The 17,947-nt window shown below is 30.1% G+C and overlaps 1 protein-coding gene across 1 annotated transcript; it reads left to right on the forward strand.

Moving 5' to 3' along the window:
- The first annotated feature begins 9,733 nt into the window (after positions 1 to 9,733).
- On the forward strand, positions 9,734 to 17,710 carry LOC124919962 (RAB11-binding protein RELCH homolog). The gene is made up of 20 exons (XM_047460334.1): positions 9,734 to 10,303; positions 10,760 to 10,912; positions 11,133 to 11,311; positions 11,600 to 11,707; positions 12,016 to 12,186; positions 12,292 to 12,864; positions 12,947 to 13,021; positions 13,579 to 13,707; positions 13,797 to 13,871; positions 13,971 to 14,180; positions 14,359 to 14,511; positions 14,596 to 14,810; positions 14,914 to 15,031; positions 15,387 to 15,519; positions 15,596 to 15,797; positions 15,882 to 15,987; positions 16,089 to 16,229; positions 16,308 to 16,431; positions 16,735 to 16,851; positions 17,113 to 17,710. Exons 1-20 carry the CDS (start codon positions 10,105 to 10,107, stop codon positions 17,523 to 17,525), a joined length of 3,594 nt encoding a protein of 1,197 aa, XP_047316290.1. The 5' UTR covers positions 9,734 to 10,104; the 3' UTR covers positions 17,526 to 17,710.
- The last annotated feature ends 237 nt before the right edge of the window (positions 17,711 to 17,947 follow it).

The raw sequence follows: 17,947 nt of genomic DNA on the forward strand, positions 1-17,947 counted from the left end.
TATGTGAATTTTGAATTATTATATATGTGTTATATTTGATTAACAATATATTATATTATAATTTTTTGTATTTTGTTATATTTTAAATATAGTAGGTAATAAACTTAAATATTTTATTTATTTTTAATTTTTAAAATTTGAAAATATAAATTTAAAATAAATTATGTATAATTATATAATTTTAAAACATAATTATTATTTTATATATTACATAATATTTATATATTTATAATATTATTGTAAAAAATTATAAATAAATAAATAATAAACAAAAAAAAATATAATTTTATTATTAATTATACATATTTAAACTTGAATATAATAAAATACATATTAATAAAATAAAAAATAAATAAATGTTATTTATATAATTTAATATATATATATATATATAAATATATATTTTTATTTGTAAAAATTATATAATTTATTTTGAATTATATATAGTTCAAAATTTAGAAAATATAAAAGATATTTTTTTTATTTCTTTTTTCATAATACTAAAATATATAAATGTAATTATATAATTATAAAAAATATTTATTTATTTATAATTTAATAATTAAACAAAAATATATTAACATGTATTTTTTATTTTTCTAAAGTATTTGTTTGTAATAATATATAATTTTATATTAAAAATTGTATTTAATATTTTTACGCGTTATAATAAATTAAAATATATTATTTATCAATTATATAATTTTAAAAATATTAATAAATAAAATATTAATGTAATTTTATACATTTTTTAATTTTGTTTTATATATAATATATTAATATATAATAAATATAACAAAAAATGAGATAAAATATTTTTGGGATAATTGATATTTTATTGAATTTTATAAAGTATATTGTGTTTCTTATATTTATTAATTAATAAGTTTAAATATATCATTTTTATTTTAAAATATTTAATCAAAGTCTTATAAATTTAAATATTATATATTAATTATTAATAATTTTAATTATTCTATTATAAATTTTAATATATATAATATAAATTAGATGTTTAAAAAAAATTAGTTCAATTAATATAATTCTAAGTTAAAATATAAAAAATAAAATAATATTTTAATATTTTATATGATTTTAAAATTATTTATTTATTATAATATTATTATATTTATTTTAAAATTATTAATTAAATATTTAATTAACCAAATATGTATATTTATAAATATATATATATATATATATATTTATAAATATATATATATATATATATATATATATATATATATATATATATATATATATAACATTTAATCTAATTTGACTACAGTATCATCAAAAACATGCAAAATAATATATATCACTATTAATATATTAAATTACAATTTATATATATTATAATATATATATAATTTTAATATTAATTTTCTAAAATTATAAATTAATAAATATATAATAAACATATTTAAAATTTCATTATTAATTATCTATATATTTAAAATTAAATCTAATAAAATACATACTAATATAATAATAATAAAAATATATGTTATATATATAATTTTATACATATTAATATTATTTTTTTAAGTAAAAATTATAAAATTAAAAATAATTTATTATAAATTATATGTATTTAAAAATTTTAGAAAATAAAAAGTTTATTTTTGTTTGTTTTTTATTTTCAAAAACAATTAAAATATATAAAAACAATTATATAATTTTTAAAAAATATTTATTAATTTATAATTTAATAATTATGTAATAATATATAATTTTTATTTATATCTTTATTATATATTATTTTGATAAATTACTTATATTTATTAAAAAAAGTTAATTAAATATATATATATATATATTATTTGTTTAAATATAAATATATATATATATATATTATATTTTAATATTTAATTAATAGGGATTAATTTTTAAAAGGTACATGTTTATATACTTGATATTATATTGTATTATAATTTATATATTTTTATTTTTAATTTTAAATTATATAATTTAAATGAATTATTTATAAACTATATAATCTTACAAATATTTATGAATTTATAATCTAACAATATTAATAAATAAAACATTTTTATATTTTTTATACATTCTCTAATTTTCTTATATTATTATATATAATAAATAAAATTTACATTAAATTATATATATATATATATTAGTTTAAAAATAAATAAATTATATAATTTTAAAAGTATTCATAAATATATAAATATTAGAAAACTTAACATTATTATTTATACTTATGATTTAAATTTTAATTACGTAAACAATAATATTTATTATTAAATACTTATTTATTAAATATATGATATTTTAATTGAATAATAATATTGATTAAACTTATGGTATATTTATTTATTTATAAATATATATTAAAAATATAATATAATATAATTTAAATAAAATATAATTTTTAAAATTATATAATTAAAAACAATTTATTTTAATTTTTATATATAAATATATATTTTAAAAATAAATAAATAACTATTTAAAAATAATTATTTTATAACATAAAATTTATTTATTTATTTATGAAGAGCCTATTTTGATACTGCAAAACAATACAACTAAGTTGGTAATTTGTTTTGTGTAGGCACAAATCTAAAGGAATATGCTACTTCAGACGTGGTCTATAGACGTCTTGCTCCTTTAGTTGCGGTCTAAAGGGAAGCGCAATTAGACGAGGTCTAACTCCTTTAGACGCGGCTTAAAGGGAAGCGCAGTTAGACTAAGTCTAACACCTTTAGACGCGGTCTAAAGGAAATCATAGTTAGACGATGTCTAACTCCTTTAGATGCGGTCTAAAGGGAAACGCAGTTAGACGCGGTCTAAAGGGAAGCGTAGTTAGACGAAGTCTATCTACTTTAGACGCGGTCTAAAGGGAAGCGCAGTTAGACGATGTCTAACTCCTTTAGACGCGGTCTAAAGGGAAGCGCAGTTAGGCGATGTCTAACTCCTTTAGACACGGTCTAAAGGGAAGCGCAGTTAGACGAGGTCTAACTCCTTTAGACGCGGCCTAAAGGGAAGCGTAGTTAAACGAGGTCTAACTCCTTTAGACGTGGTCTAAAGGGAAGGGCAGTTAGACGAGGCCTAACTCCTTTAAACATGGTCTACACAGAAGCGTAGTTAGACGAGGTCTAACTCCTTTAGACGCGGTCTAAAGGGAAGCGCAGTTAGACGAGGTCTAACTCCTTTAGACGCGGTCTAAAGGGAAGCGTAGTTAGACGATGTCTAACTCCTTTAGACGCGGTCTAAAAGGAAGTACAGTTAGACGAGGTCTAACTCCTTTAGACGTGATCTAAAGGTATGCGTAGTTAGACGACGTCTAACTCCTTTAGACGCGGTCTAAAGTGAACGTCTGATTCCTTACTTTAGTAGCCTTCTAAAGGTAGCATCCGTCTAACCACAAACTCACTCAACTCTAACAACGTATGAAAAACTGCCACGTACCTCACCAGTACAAAACAATATCAAAGGATATTCGACGCACTACCTATTATGTACGGCCACGATTGCAATGATTAGAGTTTGTTGTACTCTCGTACTATAGACGGCCGTCCAACAAACAAATGTCACGCGTCCAAAAAAAAGATTCGATCGTTAGTGCATCTTAACTATAAATAGAAGACCAAGGACAACAGTCTAAGCGTCAGTCAGTTAGTCTCAACAAGTAAAACACTTACGAAGATTCACTTGCTCCTGCTATCTGTTTATTCAATCTCTTTAAATCTTAAAGAGCAAATACTTACTGTCTAGCCGTGATCATATTATAATTGTATACTGTCTTTTTTATGAGAAATCTCAGTGTTGTAAGTTGAACAGTGAGTGTTCTGTTCAATAGAGAGTTAGCTAGTTCAGTGAGTTATATACCAATCAAAGCCTTTAGTGGATATCCTTTCGGTTGTGGAAGAAGGGGTGATGTAGGAGTTTTATCTCCGAACATCTATAAAACTCCTTGTGTTCTTTACTTTCTGTTGACTGCATTCATTTGTCTGAAGTTTCAAATCCAACAAACAGTTCCTCACTTAAATCCGTTTTAAGAGTTTGTGAAGATTTGCAAAAAATAGAAACATATCTTAATCCTTCACATGATTATTATCGAATCAAAAGTTGTAAGTTGTTAACAATAGTAAGACCCCGTCTATATTGTCAACACCGATCCTAACATAACCCTTTCTTGTGTTTTTCTTTACCAATTTAATACACAAAAATATTTTTGACAACATAATAAAAATTATGATCAATTATTTTATTTTTGGGTATTTTGGGGGTATTTATTTAATTATTTTAAGCTATAAATTATACTTAATTTATGTTTAATTATAATTAAATATTTTTAACCCTCTTTAGGTTTGATTTGGGTAAAATAAATACAATATTTTAACCTCAAATTATATTTTAATTTTTATTTAATTTTTCAAATTAGGGTTTAATTATCATAATAATTAACCATAGTTTGATTTTTAATCTCTTTTTTAGGTTATTTTAAATTTTTAAATATTATTATAAATTAGGGTATATCAAATCTTTATGCTTATAATATCAATTATATATTCATACATAAAATATTATTATCAAATTATTTTTTGATTTTTATTTAATTTTTTAAATTAGGGTTTAATTATCATAATAATTAACCCTAGTTTGATTTTTAATCTCTTTTTTAAGTTATTTTAAATTTTAAATTTTTAAATATTATTATAAATTAATAATATTATTTATAAATTAGGGTATGTCAAATCTTCATGCTTATAATATCAATTATATATTCATACATAAAATAATTATTATCAAATTATTTTTTGATTTTTATTTAATTTTTCAAATTATGGTTTAATTATCATAATAATTAACCCTAGTTTAATTTTTAATCTCTTTTTTAGGTTATTTTAAATTAATTTTTTTAAAATATTATTATAAATTAATAATATTATTTATAAATTAGGGTATGTCAAATCTTCATGCTTATAATATCAATTATATATTGATACCTAAAATTATAAATATAATCTAACAAATTTTATGTAGTATAATCGTTAAAGTGTTCATAATATACTATAAAGATTAATGTTTTAATCTCGTTTTAAAAAAAATTGAAACAATTATAAACATTTATATTTATATGAAAGTGGAAGGATGGTTAAATATCTGAAATAAATTTTATAACTAATAAAGATCAAAGTTTAAACGTGGCCAAGTGTAAAATATTCGAAATGAGGTCACGAAATTAATAATGAAAATCGATTGGAAAAAATGGTCAATAATAATTTTTAAGAGCAAAAACGATTCATCTCTTGCTTATTTTGTTTGAATATATTATTTGGGAAATTTGACGAAATAATCAGGGTTATTTTCAAAAATAACAGGGGAAATAAATTTTGCAAAATTAACCTTTTGCCCTTGGAAAAAGACCAATATACCCCTAAATAAAATATCTCTTATTTCCCTTCCCTTCCTTCATTTCATTTCTCTTCTTTCTCCCCCGACCGTTGGTATCCTTCTTTCTCCTCTTCTTCTCCCCTGTGGGTTATCAGTTTTAAATTTAGCCACAATATTCATTTTGATGTGGTATGTGCATGCACCGTGATGTGGTATATGCATGCACCGTGATGTGCTTCTGGAAAAACCGCGACAAGACATTGACAATACTTGGGTGTCTATCGAATACGAAGACGAGATCTAGGACTAATCCAATTGCCACTCTTAGTTATTGCATTAAATATGTCCAGGAGTTATTATTCTTCGAATCAACGACGCCAATGCAACGAGATATAGCTGCTCATTCGCATCCAATATTATCGGAACCAATAGTTGACCTACAACCTTGTGCTTAAGAAAACTAACATCGATGCACAATACAGGAAGACAACGACTTATAAAACCCCTAATTGAGAGGCCTATGGACATGAACATATACCTGAAGTGGCCTTGCTCATTCGTCTGGATGTCAGTTATGGTACCTAGGTTATTCTTCTGCAACATGAACAAGTATGATGACAATTTACCATAGGAATCCTCCACAGTCCTCGCACTGCCATTAATGTCTTTTCCTGGACCTCCAAACATTATTATATGTCAGAGTTAACCCATAACTTGTATGTATGTCTTCCATTACTTTCTTAGGAATATGGTCATGGTGATAGTCCATGTACTTACGTTTGATGCACTTCCCAATTACCTATGATGGTGCTTGCCTCACATCCTCTTGTCTCGTCAAAATTGAGCATGTGTGTTCTTTTACAAATTTTCGAATCTCAAACATCTCTGAGAATTTTCTTTTTGTAGCACGCAATCTCCACTTGCAGTTCTCAGTCAGACATTTCACAAACCAAAGATCTATTTTTGACTTATCCACTTTGAGGACAAAATGACTAGACATCGCATGTCTATGCAACCTCAATTGAATTTCTTTTTTGTTATAGAAAAACTTACCCACTTCCAATACATTTTCAATGGTTAATTGAGCAGGTGTTTCAACCTCAAGTGGTTCATATGAACCAAGCCACTTAGTATGGCTGAATGCTTTCTTGGTATGGGAAGTGCTTGGTTCCCGGGGTGAATGTTTTCCTGGTAGGGGACCTACTCTTGTATTAACACCCAGACACAAACATTGGGCTTGTACTCCTTCTGCATGGTTTAACAATATATCATTTTAACTTGGGAAGACATCTTGTTGCTCACATATGTCATTTTTACTTGGAAAGACATTTTGTTGCTCAAATATGTCATTTTCCTGGTCAAATATCGGGAATACATCACGATTACATCCTGGAACCACACTTCTTGGTATTTTGCTTTCTTGAGTTGGAGGTAGTGACCTCTCTACTAAAGAGACACACAGTAGGGTAGTGAAGTCGAAATTTCTTTTAAATAGAACGCCACATCGATATCTCGCTTGATAACATGAGGAAGAGCATTCATTATAACCACATTATACTTGACTTTGACCACTAAATCATATCTTAATTTGTCCACACCAAAAGCATCATAGACAATGTCATCTAATTTGACATATGTAGCATTTAGGGTAGATTCACACCATGACATGAACTTGAGACAAAAGAACTAACACCACCATCATCAATTTTCCACTCTCCATGAAAGAGGACAAAAACACTCACAAACATATTGTCATATGCAATTGATAAAAATTCATAAAAGTGAGTGGAAGTATACTAGAAGTTTGATAAAAATTCACAAAATTGCATCTTGCGCTTGCACAAAGTGCATTTTTTCCTGCGCAATATGCACTCGCGCCTGCGCAAAATGCACAATGTGATTCCAATTGATAACACTCAATATACTCAAACTGATAACTCAATACACTCAATATCAAACTTACCCATCAACATTCGTTGAAGATGTAGCTTGATGGAGTCGTCGGGGGCTACAGTTCGGCGGATGGGGGATAGAAGACGTCGGGAGGGGAAGTAGAAGAAGTATACGTTTCTTCGGGTGTTAAGTTCAACGTTAGCTTGGACAACTCGTTGCGGTCCCCTCGTTGCCTCGTTGCGCCCTAAGGGAGAATAAGAGAGAAAGGGGAAAAGAGAATAAGGAGATTTTTGCTAGGGGGTATATTGGTCTTTTACCAGGGACAAAAGGTCAATTTTGCAAAATTTAATCCCCTATTATTTTTGGAAACAACTCTATTATAAGTTTTATTTCGTCAAATTTCCTTATTATTTTGCTCTTTCTAACAATATAAAATGTTGGGTTAAATAAGATTTGGTTATAGGGTAGTCAGTTTGGATGTAATGTTGGGATGTAATGGTATGTCTAAACAAAAATATTTTGATATTCGCACCCATGAATGCATGTGAAAACACGCCGACATACGAAATTTTAAACTGTTTTCATATTTCTAAAGTTTATAAATTTTTTTTATAAAATAGTTGGTTTTAAAAGAGCACTTTCTTTTGTTTAGAGATGTTAAACACTAAAACTAGAAAATCGCGAGGACTAGAAAAATCGCTTAACTTCCAAAGATGAAAAGATTCGAGGCTAAAAAAATAAGCAAAGTATTATATATATTATATTGGTATGAATGTCACGCGTTTATTAAATTTTGTGTAGAATTTAAAATATAAAGTTTTATTAATTTAGTTGGTTAAATGGTTGTACTTTATTAGGTTATAAGTTTGAAACACATGTATCATTTATTTTTATTTTTTTTAACCATTTTAAGTTTAAGGACGGGTCAACTCACGATCCGACCTAAAGATCCATTGCTCTCATATATATCCAAATATATATATATATAATGATGCTTAATTTTTAAAGTGTCCAGATTGTCGAGTCGAGAGATGTGGTTAATTTGAATATATATGTGAGATGATACATTGGTCGGATTGTGGATTGACCTGCCATAAACTTAAAACGGTTAAAAATAAAACTAAAAATGCTATATTTATGTTTCAAACTTACAACCTAACAAAATAAGTACAAACTTTTAACCAACTAGGTTAATAAGACTTTATATTTTAAATTCAACACCAAATTTGATAAACGTGGGACATTTTAACAGTATAAGTTCAACTTTTTAACTAACTAATCTATACATATATAATGATGCTTAATTTTTAAAGTGTTCATTAATACTTGAGTCGGATTGTGGGTTGACCCGCCCATAAATTTAAAACGGTTAAAATTAAAATTAAAAATGCTATAAGTATGTTTCAAATTTGCAACCTAATAAAACAAGTACAACTCTTTAACCAACTAGGCTAATAAGACTCTATATTTTAAATTCAATACCAAATTTGATGAACGCGAGACGTTTTAACAATGTAGGTTCAATTTTTTAACTAACTAATATATATATATATATATATATATATATATATATATATATATATATATATATATATATATATATATATATATATTGATGCTTAATTTTTAAAGTGTCCGGATTGCCGGGTCGAGAGTTGTGGTTAATTTGGATATATATGTGAGAGTAAATTAATACTTGGGTTGAATTGTGGGTTTACTTGCACATAAACTTAAAACGGTTAAAAATAAAATTAAAAACGTTATATATATGTTTTGAACTTACAACCTAACAAAACAAGTACAACTTTTAAGTAATTAAACTAATAAAACTTTATATTTTAAATTTAACACCAAATTTGATGAACGCGAGACATTTTAACAATATAATTTAACTTTTTAATTAACTAATCTATACATATATAATGATGTTAGTTTTTAAAGTGTCCATGGATACTTGGGTCGGATTGTGGATTGACCCGCTCATAAATTTAAAACGATTAAAAATAAAATAAAAAATATTATATGTATGTGTCGAATTTACAACCTAACAAAATAAACACAACCCTTTAACCATTTAAGCTAATAAGACTTTATATTTTAAATTTAACACAAAATTTGATTAACACGAGACGTTTTAACAATATAAGTTCAATTTTTTAATTATATATATACATATAAAATGTTAAATATTTTCAATTTTTATATCATTATTCGTGATGCTAGTTAACCATAATTCTCGAACAGACAAATTTAAATGAAGTAGGGAGGTAGTTAGGGATTTACCTGATTTATATATATAAATATATATATATATTATTTATTTGTGGTTACTTAATATTAATTTGAAATTTAATAAATATGTAATGTGGGTGCTAACCAACCATGAAGAAGATGGAGGGAGAGAGGGTTGACTTGTGAGAATTATCGCCGACCGCATCAAGTTGTCATCTTTCAAGCTTAACTACAACCCACATGGCTTAACCCCAACGCAAATATCTAACGTGCATCCGACGCCAATCGTCAGCAGCTGTAGGTTCCACAGTATTGAACGGATGAGAATCACGGGAAAAAATATCAAGAGTACGTAAAACCGCCCACATCTGATCATATCTCCTTTCAATACAGAAATTAAGCTGACTGTAATGCGTTTTCTTATTCTATTCTTCACGAACTTTCACTCTCTTGTCGACTTGTTTCATTTTCGGGGAATCTCGACAGATCCGATCGATCATTAAGAGTACTGAAACACTGTTATTCACTTAGCAATTACGATCTTTCGATTTCAGCCATTGTAATCTTAGAACTCTCTTTGTTTGAACATGAGTAAGTAAGATGGTTCACTGAGAAATGGACGTGGATAGATCGTCGTTGTGCAATTGTGTGGTGAATTTCCTTTTGGAAGAGAATTATCTACTTACAGCTTTTGAGCTTCTACATGAACTTCTCGATGATGGCCGTGATGCGCAGGCGATTCGCCTTAAAGAGTTATTCTTGGATTCTTCTCAGTTTCCACCTGATCAGATCTCCCGCTTGAATTCCCTCCGAGGTATCCCCTTCACTTATAAATCATGGGCATGTCTAAAGTTTGATGTTTCCTCCCACCTTTATCAGATTCACGGTGATATGTTTATCTGAGCAGGGTTGAACTTTTTGAAGAATAACCATTATGGGATGAGCCTTTATTTACCTAAATGAGATAAATTGTGCTTTGTAGAAACATGTTCATCACTGATATTGAATCTTTTCATCAACCCTTTTCTTTAACAATGTTAAGTTTGAACCCTTGAGTACCTCCTCCCCTATGGAAGTAAATTCTTAGGTTCAACATCAGTTTGCCAATTTTGTATTCAGATGGAATAATGGTATTTTCCAATGGTTGTGTTCTAGATCTACTTCTTGCAATGGAATTAAATTATCATATTTTGCATATAATATCTTTTAGCTCCTTTTGGACTTACATATGGCTGATTTTCATGGTCTTGCTATTTATTAATGGAACCAGTTGCTGACCCCCAGAGCTTGCTGGAAGAAAAGGAAGAGATAGTAGAGAAATTTGCACTCAGTGAGTACGAGCTTCGCTTAGCCCGGGAAGACATACTGAAGTTGAAAGCTGAATTGGAGAAGATATCCAAACCAACTTCTGATGAATTTAATGGTAGATATCCCAACATCTCTTCAGATATAAGAAAATGTGGCCTTCTAGCTGTCATTTCTACCAATATATGTCTATACGAGATTGTTGCATATTTGAAAAGTTAATGCATAAATCATCAGTTCTAGTATCCCTTCACTCTAATCTCTTTAGGAATAGTTTTTTTTTGTGCTTGCACACCCACTAAGTTGTGGAAGTTCTTTTGCTGATACTTACTTTTCAGGGGTTAAGACAGATATATCTGCACATCCTGGGGTGGAATCTCAACAGCATAAGAAAGCAGCCTCTTCATTTGACTTGGGTGCTCTGAAGGACAACGAGCGACGGGATCTTAATTGTGCTGTGAAGGAGTATTTGCTTTTAGCTGGATACCGCCTTACTGCAATGACATTTTATGAAGAGGTACTTTGTACTATGTTATGGAAAGAATGAAAGAACACGAAAAAACATTTACTGATATTCTAATCACATCAATCAAGTTAAAGAATAGGTATTATAGTCATTTTGATTTTGATTACCCTCTAAATTTAATTTAAGAAATATTTTAATAGCCTTAACATGTATAGTTAATCTTCCATGTGATATATTTTACATATTTTTCACAGCTACTCTAGAGTTTTTTGGGAAAACAGCTACAAGAAGAATTAAAGATATTATCTCAAGTTATTAACTTCCCCATATTTTATGCAGGTTACTGACCAAAACCTAGATGATTGGCAGAAGTCTTCTGCATACTGTACAGATGCTTTGCGCCATTATTACTATCAATATCTTTCATCCACTTCAGAGGCTGCTGAGGTACTTCCTCAAACACCCCTGAGCTAGGCAAGTTGTTCTTCGTGAATCCAGTGATATTATAGAGCTGCTTAATTTTTCCCTTGAGACTGGATTAAAACATCTTTTTATTAAACCTAGGATGATGTATTTTCACGCTATAGAACTGTTCCAAATTTGTAATCTTTTTGTTCAAAGGTATATTTTCATGTATTTCTTGTCTTCTGTGATAGATATACTACAAAACTTTATGCAATAATTTATCCCAGAGATATTGAATAAGTTGGCCTATACATGAAGTTCAATGACTTTGCGTGTACATTTGTTTGCAGGAAAAAGTTTCAATGCTTAGAGAAAATGAGCGTTTGGTAAAAGAAAGTGAAAAGGTCCAGAATGACATGAAGTCCTTGCAGAAAAACAAAGATGTCGCTGATGCTCAAGTTTTGACGCTAAACAAATCCTTAGAAGCTTTGCAGAAGGATATCAAGGAGAAGGAGAAACTGGTAGCTTTTCCTACCCCACAGTCCACAACACATAAGAAAGCTCTTAAGTCATATTGATTTTTATGTGCTTACTTGTAAATTCCACTGGCTTTGTTCTTTTCCCAGGTTCATGAACTTAAGCAGTCACTGAAATTACAAAGTAAGGACCTCAATGACTGCAGAGCCGAGATCACGTCACTTAAGATGCACATTGAAGGATCTCGTTTAACGCAAAAGTTAGTTACTATTGATAATGATCATGCTGAAACTCGAACCGTGGAAAGCTACAAGGAAGAAATAAATTTGCTACATAAACAAATAGAGACTTTAAAGGCTACACAATCTGTTCCTCTGGAGATTCCAAGGTCTACGGGTGGTGAACAAGAGATTACTGAAAAAGCTAATGAAGTTTTGCAGTCAAACATGAGCATAATTATAAAATCTTCATCTGACAAAGGACTTGATAGTCCAGATTTTGCGGATACTCCTATTTCAGCCGATCAGATACATGTTGATGGTGGCACCTCAGATATACCTGATCAAATTCCTGGGGGGATAACAGTGAGTCCCACCCATGGTAATGGTTCCATAGTGAAGTCTGACCAGGTGTTTGATTACAAGGAACTACCAGCATTGGAAGAGAATGGTCGAGTTTCAAAACAAGATAGCTTTGATGGGAAACTAATTTCCCAGAAAATGGTACATAACCAAATGACTTCCATTAATGTCATTAATGTGTCAGAACTTGTCTCCTTAATATCTATGATATCTAACTCCTCAGGGTTTGAGAACAATTCAAATACTATCTGATGCATTGCCCAAGATTGTTCCATATGTCTTGATCAACCATCGTGAGGTATACTATCTTTTGGGGGGAAAACTCATATTTGCCCTTAACTTGCACAAGATATTCGTATCAACCTTCTAATTCCATTTGTGATAGATTGGGACCTCAATTTGCACTAGATGTTGCCACCCGCCCTCCAAGCTTGACAAATCGCTTCTTTTTATTACGGAAAACATTAAACTGCCGTGAATATTGCCATGGACATCTTGAAAACTTACCTGGCATTAAATTGTCCACTATTTCTCTTACTCACACCAGCACATTAACCAAACACCACTTTCTCTCATTGTATCCATGTTGGCATCATTCACGCCATTTTACAGTTTTTCGTCAAAAAAGCCAGATTTTATTAATTCTTTAAAAAATTATAGGCGGTGGAAATATTGAGTGAGTGAGGCCAATATTTGGCACAAATGGAAGTAGTCTAGTTAGTAGAAGGGTTAATTTGAATATCTTATGCAAGTTGAGGGGCAATAATGAGTTTCTGCCTTTTGGGGGAGGCCTAGTCTCTCCTGGTTCATAAACTACTTTTTGTATGATTCATGATGGATAATACCTGCTTGTAGGAGCTTCTTCCTCTTATCATGTGTGCTATAGAGCGTCATCCTGAAAGCCACACAAGAGATTCTTTGACCCACACATTGTTCAACTTAATCAAACGTCCTGATGAACAACAGAGAAGGATTATAATGGATGTAAGTCTGTGGGTAATGGCAATGCTCATGTCTTACTATACTAAAATTTCAATCAAATAATTGTGTTAAATACTCTTCTAATATGACAGGCTTGTGTGACTCTTGCCAAGAATGTTGGAGAAATGAGAACAGAAACAGAATTGCTTCCACAGTGCTGGGAGCAGGTAAACTAATATATATATATATATATAGAGAGAGAGAGAGAGAGAGATTTTATGTTAACTTCCTGATATTGTATTTCTGTTTTCTGTTTGTGTGCGCAGATAAATCACACATACGAGGAGCGGAGGCTGTTAGTTGCTCAATCATGTGGAGAGCTTGCAGAATACGTGCGGCCTGAAATTCGAGATTCTCTCATCTTATCCATCATGCAGCAACTCATTGAGGATTCGGCAACAGTTGTTCGTGAGGCTGCTGCTCTTAACCTTGCTTTGCTTCTTCCACTGTTTCCAAACGTGGACAAATATTTCAAGGTCAGCCTCATTAAAATATCCTTCGAGGCTATCATGGAGAAGAATTCTGACTTGACAGGATGGCCTATAATGTAAGCTACATGGTCTAGGGAACATAATGTTTCCCCTGATCATAATATGATGAGTTATGACAAAAATAGATGAGACATTCTTCAATCTCTCTTTTGATTTGTTATAGGTAGAGGAGATTATGTTTCAGTTGGTATGTGATCCTTCAGGGGTAGTAGTGGAAGCTACAATCAAACAATTGGTGCCTGCTTTACTTAATTGGGGAAATAAATTGGACCATGTATTAAGAGTTCTACTCTCTCATATTTTGGGCTCTACTCAGGTATATTACATTCTTAACGATAATTTGCATAAGATTATTAACCTTCATTATAACAATTTTTGCTCCACTTCTATTTCTTTCCAGCGTTGTCCACCTCTTTCAGGGGTTGAGGGTTCCCTTGAGTCATGTCTCCGAGTTTTAGGTGAAAGAGAACGGTGGAATCTTGATGTCCTCTTAAGATTACTATTGGAGCTGCTTCCTTTTTTGAAGCGAAGAACAATTGAGACGTGCCCATTCCCTAACAGTTCAGAAAATAACAGGAGAATCTTTACCAAGTCCTTGATACAATTATATGCCAGGTAATGTTCACTTGGCCTACCTTTCATTCTATATTACTTCCTGATAAGGTGATCTTGTGACTCATGCCTGTTTGTTTACCACTATATTCTACATTTCGTTCAGGGAACATGCAGAATGGCCAGCATTTGAATGGCTGCATATTGACTGCTTTCCTGCTCTCATTCAACTTGCCTCCTTGTTACCTCAGAAGGAAGATAGCCTAAGAACTCGTTTAGTAAAGGTGTTTTTCGTAGATTCTAACTTAGTTCTTGTCATTAGTTTATTTTTTCCTTCTGGTTATCTGCATATAATTCTTGTCTTCAATTTTTTATTCTGTTTTTTTTTTTGTTATGTTTGATGTAGGGTTATCCCATTTATCAATCACTTCATCATTCAAATCATCAACCAAATACTAAATGATCCTTTATTTTTACCCTAAGGATATCTTAGTCATTTAACCCAAATATCCTTTTTTTCATCAAACAAGAGTTTTTTTCCCAAAACAATCAGATTACTTCACAAAAAAAAGATCAAACAGCTCATAGTGAACATGAGCAACTCTACAGGATTTGTTGCTAATCTTTTCTTTCTAACAGATTTTGTTGGCAATATCTGAACATTTTGGCGATGAGTATATGGTATGCTTCACACTACCAGTATTCTTAGTGGCAGTGGGTGGTGATGCTGACTTTACATTTTTCCCATCTAAAATCCAGCCAAGGGTTAAAGGTAGGGATGGCTTCCTGTTTTTACCAGTTCTGTTTTATCCGTAACTTTAAGGTGATTGGTTACTTTTATGCGACAGGTTTAAGGCCAAAAACATCTGTGTCTGAGAGACTTGCAACTTTGTGTGTCCTCCCACTGTTGTTGGCTGGTGTTTTAGGATCTCCAAATCAGCGTGAACAACTTACAGAGTACCTGAGAAATTTGTTGGTAGAGAGAACAATGCAAGATGGTCAAGAAACAAAGCACCTAGATGAGATTTTTAATTCTGTTCGCTTCCTTTGGTTGGTCCTTGTTTCAAAACATGATTCTGCATTTTTCACTTTTTTTAACTGCGTTATTTAACCACATCTCTCAACCTCATGCAGCACATTTGAAGAACATCATAACATGATTTTCAATATTTTGTGGGAGATGGTTTTGAGCTCCAACATAGATATGAAAATCAGTGCTGCTAATCTTCTGAAAGTCATTGTAAGCTTGTTTTGATTATTATACTGCAATCATGATTTCCAATTTAGTTTGTGCAGTTTTTCTTACGTCATTATTTCCTTACTTTGTTGTTGTTGTTACAGGTGCCTTGTGTTGATTCTAAAGTGGCTTCTGCTCAGGTTTTACCTGCTCTTGTCACCCTTGGCTCTGACCCAAATTTGAATGTTAAATATGCTAGTATTGATGCATTTGGAGCTGTGGCGCAGCATTTTAGAAATGATGTGGTATGTGCATCATTTATCCTAAGAACCCTATAATGTGACCATTATTGGTGTATAACCAAATATTCTACCTTTTCTCAGATTGTGGATAAAATACGTGTGCAAATGGATGCTTTTCTTGAAGATGGATCACATGAAGCTGCTATTGTAGTGGTCCGTTCATTGGTGGTGGCTATACCAAACAGCACAGACAGACTTAGAGATTATATCCTTAACTATTTCCTTCTTAAATTAATACTGAGTATCATTAAAAAGTGAATTATTTCGGTTAATCGACTAAAATATCTTTTGTATTTAGGTATTATAAAAATATATATAAGGTAATTTGGTATTATAGGATAAGAAACAAGGCCTTGGATCACACAACCCAAATTAACTATTTTTTTCTTTTCATTCTTGTTTTTTCATACGATTGATTTACTTTAAAAAAAGTGCTGATTGATTTCTTTTCTGTATATGTCTTGTATATAGTCAGTTAGTTGCATTTTCATCCTTAACTTGTTTCTACATTTATTATCCAAGATCTTTCAGCTTTCAAATGCACAACTTCCTGTGACTGATATTACGCGTAGGCGTGCCCGAGCTAATGCATTTTGTGAATCTATCCGAGCTCTTGATGCCACAGGTACTTCCTTTAATTTACTTTTTAAAAGTTCATTCATTTACTCCTCTCTTGCAAAGGATGATATTTATGATTAGTATTTTGTTGATGTTTTCTCTAATCAAAGCAATAAAAATGTTTGGTTTCATTGTTTCAATTGGAATCGAATGAGTTTCACTTCTACCCTTTCTACTTCAGAACTGTAATTCCAATTATGCAATCAATCAATCACATTATGTTTTGTTTTGTGTTTTTTTTACTAACAAAGCTCCAATTTGTGTGTAGACATTCCTGCAAACAGTGTAAGAGATTTTTTGCTACCAGCAATCCAGAACTTGTTGAAAGATCCTGATGCAATTGATCCAGTGCACAAAGAAGCGCTGGAGATCATAGCAAAGGAAAGATCAGGAGGAACTTTTGACACGATTAGCAAAGTGATGGGGGCTCATATAGGGCTTGCGTCATCCATGACCAGTCTATTCGGGGAGGGAGGAATTCTTGGTAGTAGTACTAATAGTAGTACAAATAGAAAGGAAACAGCAGATCCATCATCAGCCATTGAACCAATTGAGAATTCAAAGGTTTCTCCCCTACCACCTTCAGCTGAAGATACTAGGTTTAAGCGAATTATGAGAGGAAGCTTCTCAGAAATGCTAAGGGGAAAACCAAAGGCCATTGATGATAATCCTCCTAACTAGTCAAAACTTGTATCTTGATCTTCTTTTCTTTTTCAAAATTTTAAAAACCATCATTCATTTAAATCATCCTTTAAAGAGCTTTTTCAGTTATAAATTGGGATCCAAAGTTGTGTTGTGTTTGTGTTGAGAAGAAAATTGTAATGAGATTTGTTGGAATATATTAAATAAATATATCTTTATTTTTATTATTTTCTTGTATATTAAAATCATATAATAATTTAAAATTAATAAATCCAGGTACTCTTATTAAAATTTTCTTTTATTAATAGGACAAATTATAAACAGTTTATATGTCCACACAAATCTTAAAATTGTTGAAATATATTTATTTATATGCATAAATAATTATAAAATTAATTTGAGAAATTATGCATAATAAATTAATAGATGACTATAAAAAGAACTATAATTATATAATTATT

The sequence above is a fragment of the Impatiens glandulifera genome, chromosome 1, assembly GCF_907164915.1.
Source record: "Impatiens glandulifera chromosome 1, dImpGla2.1, whole genome shotgun sequence".
NCBI lineage: Eukaryota > Viridiplantae > Streptophyta > Magnoliopsida > Ericales > Balsaminaceae > Impatiens > Impatiens glandulifera.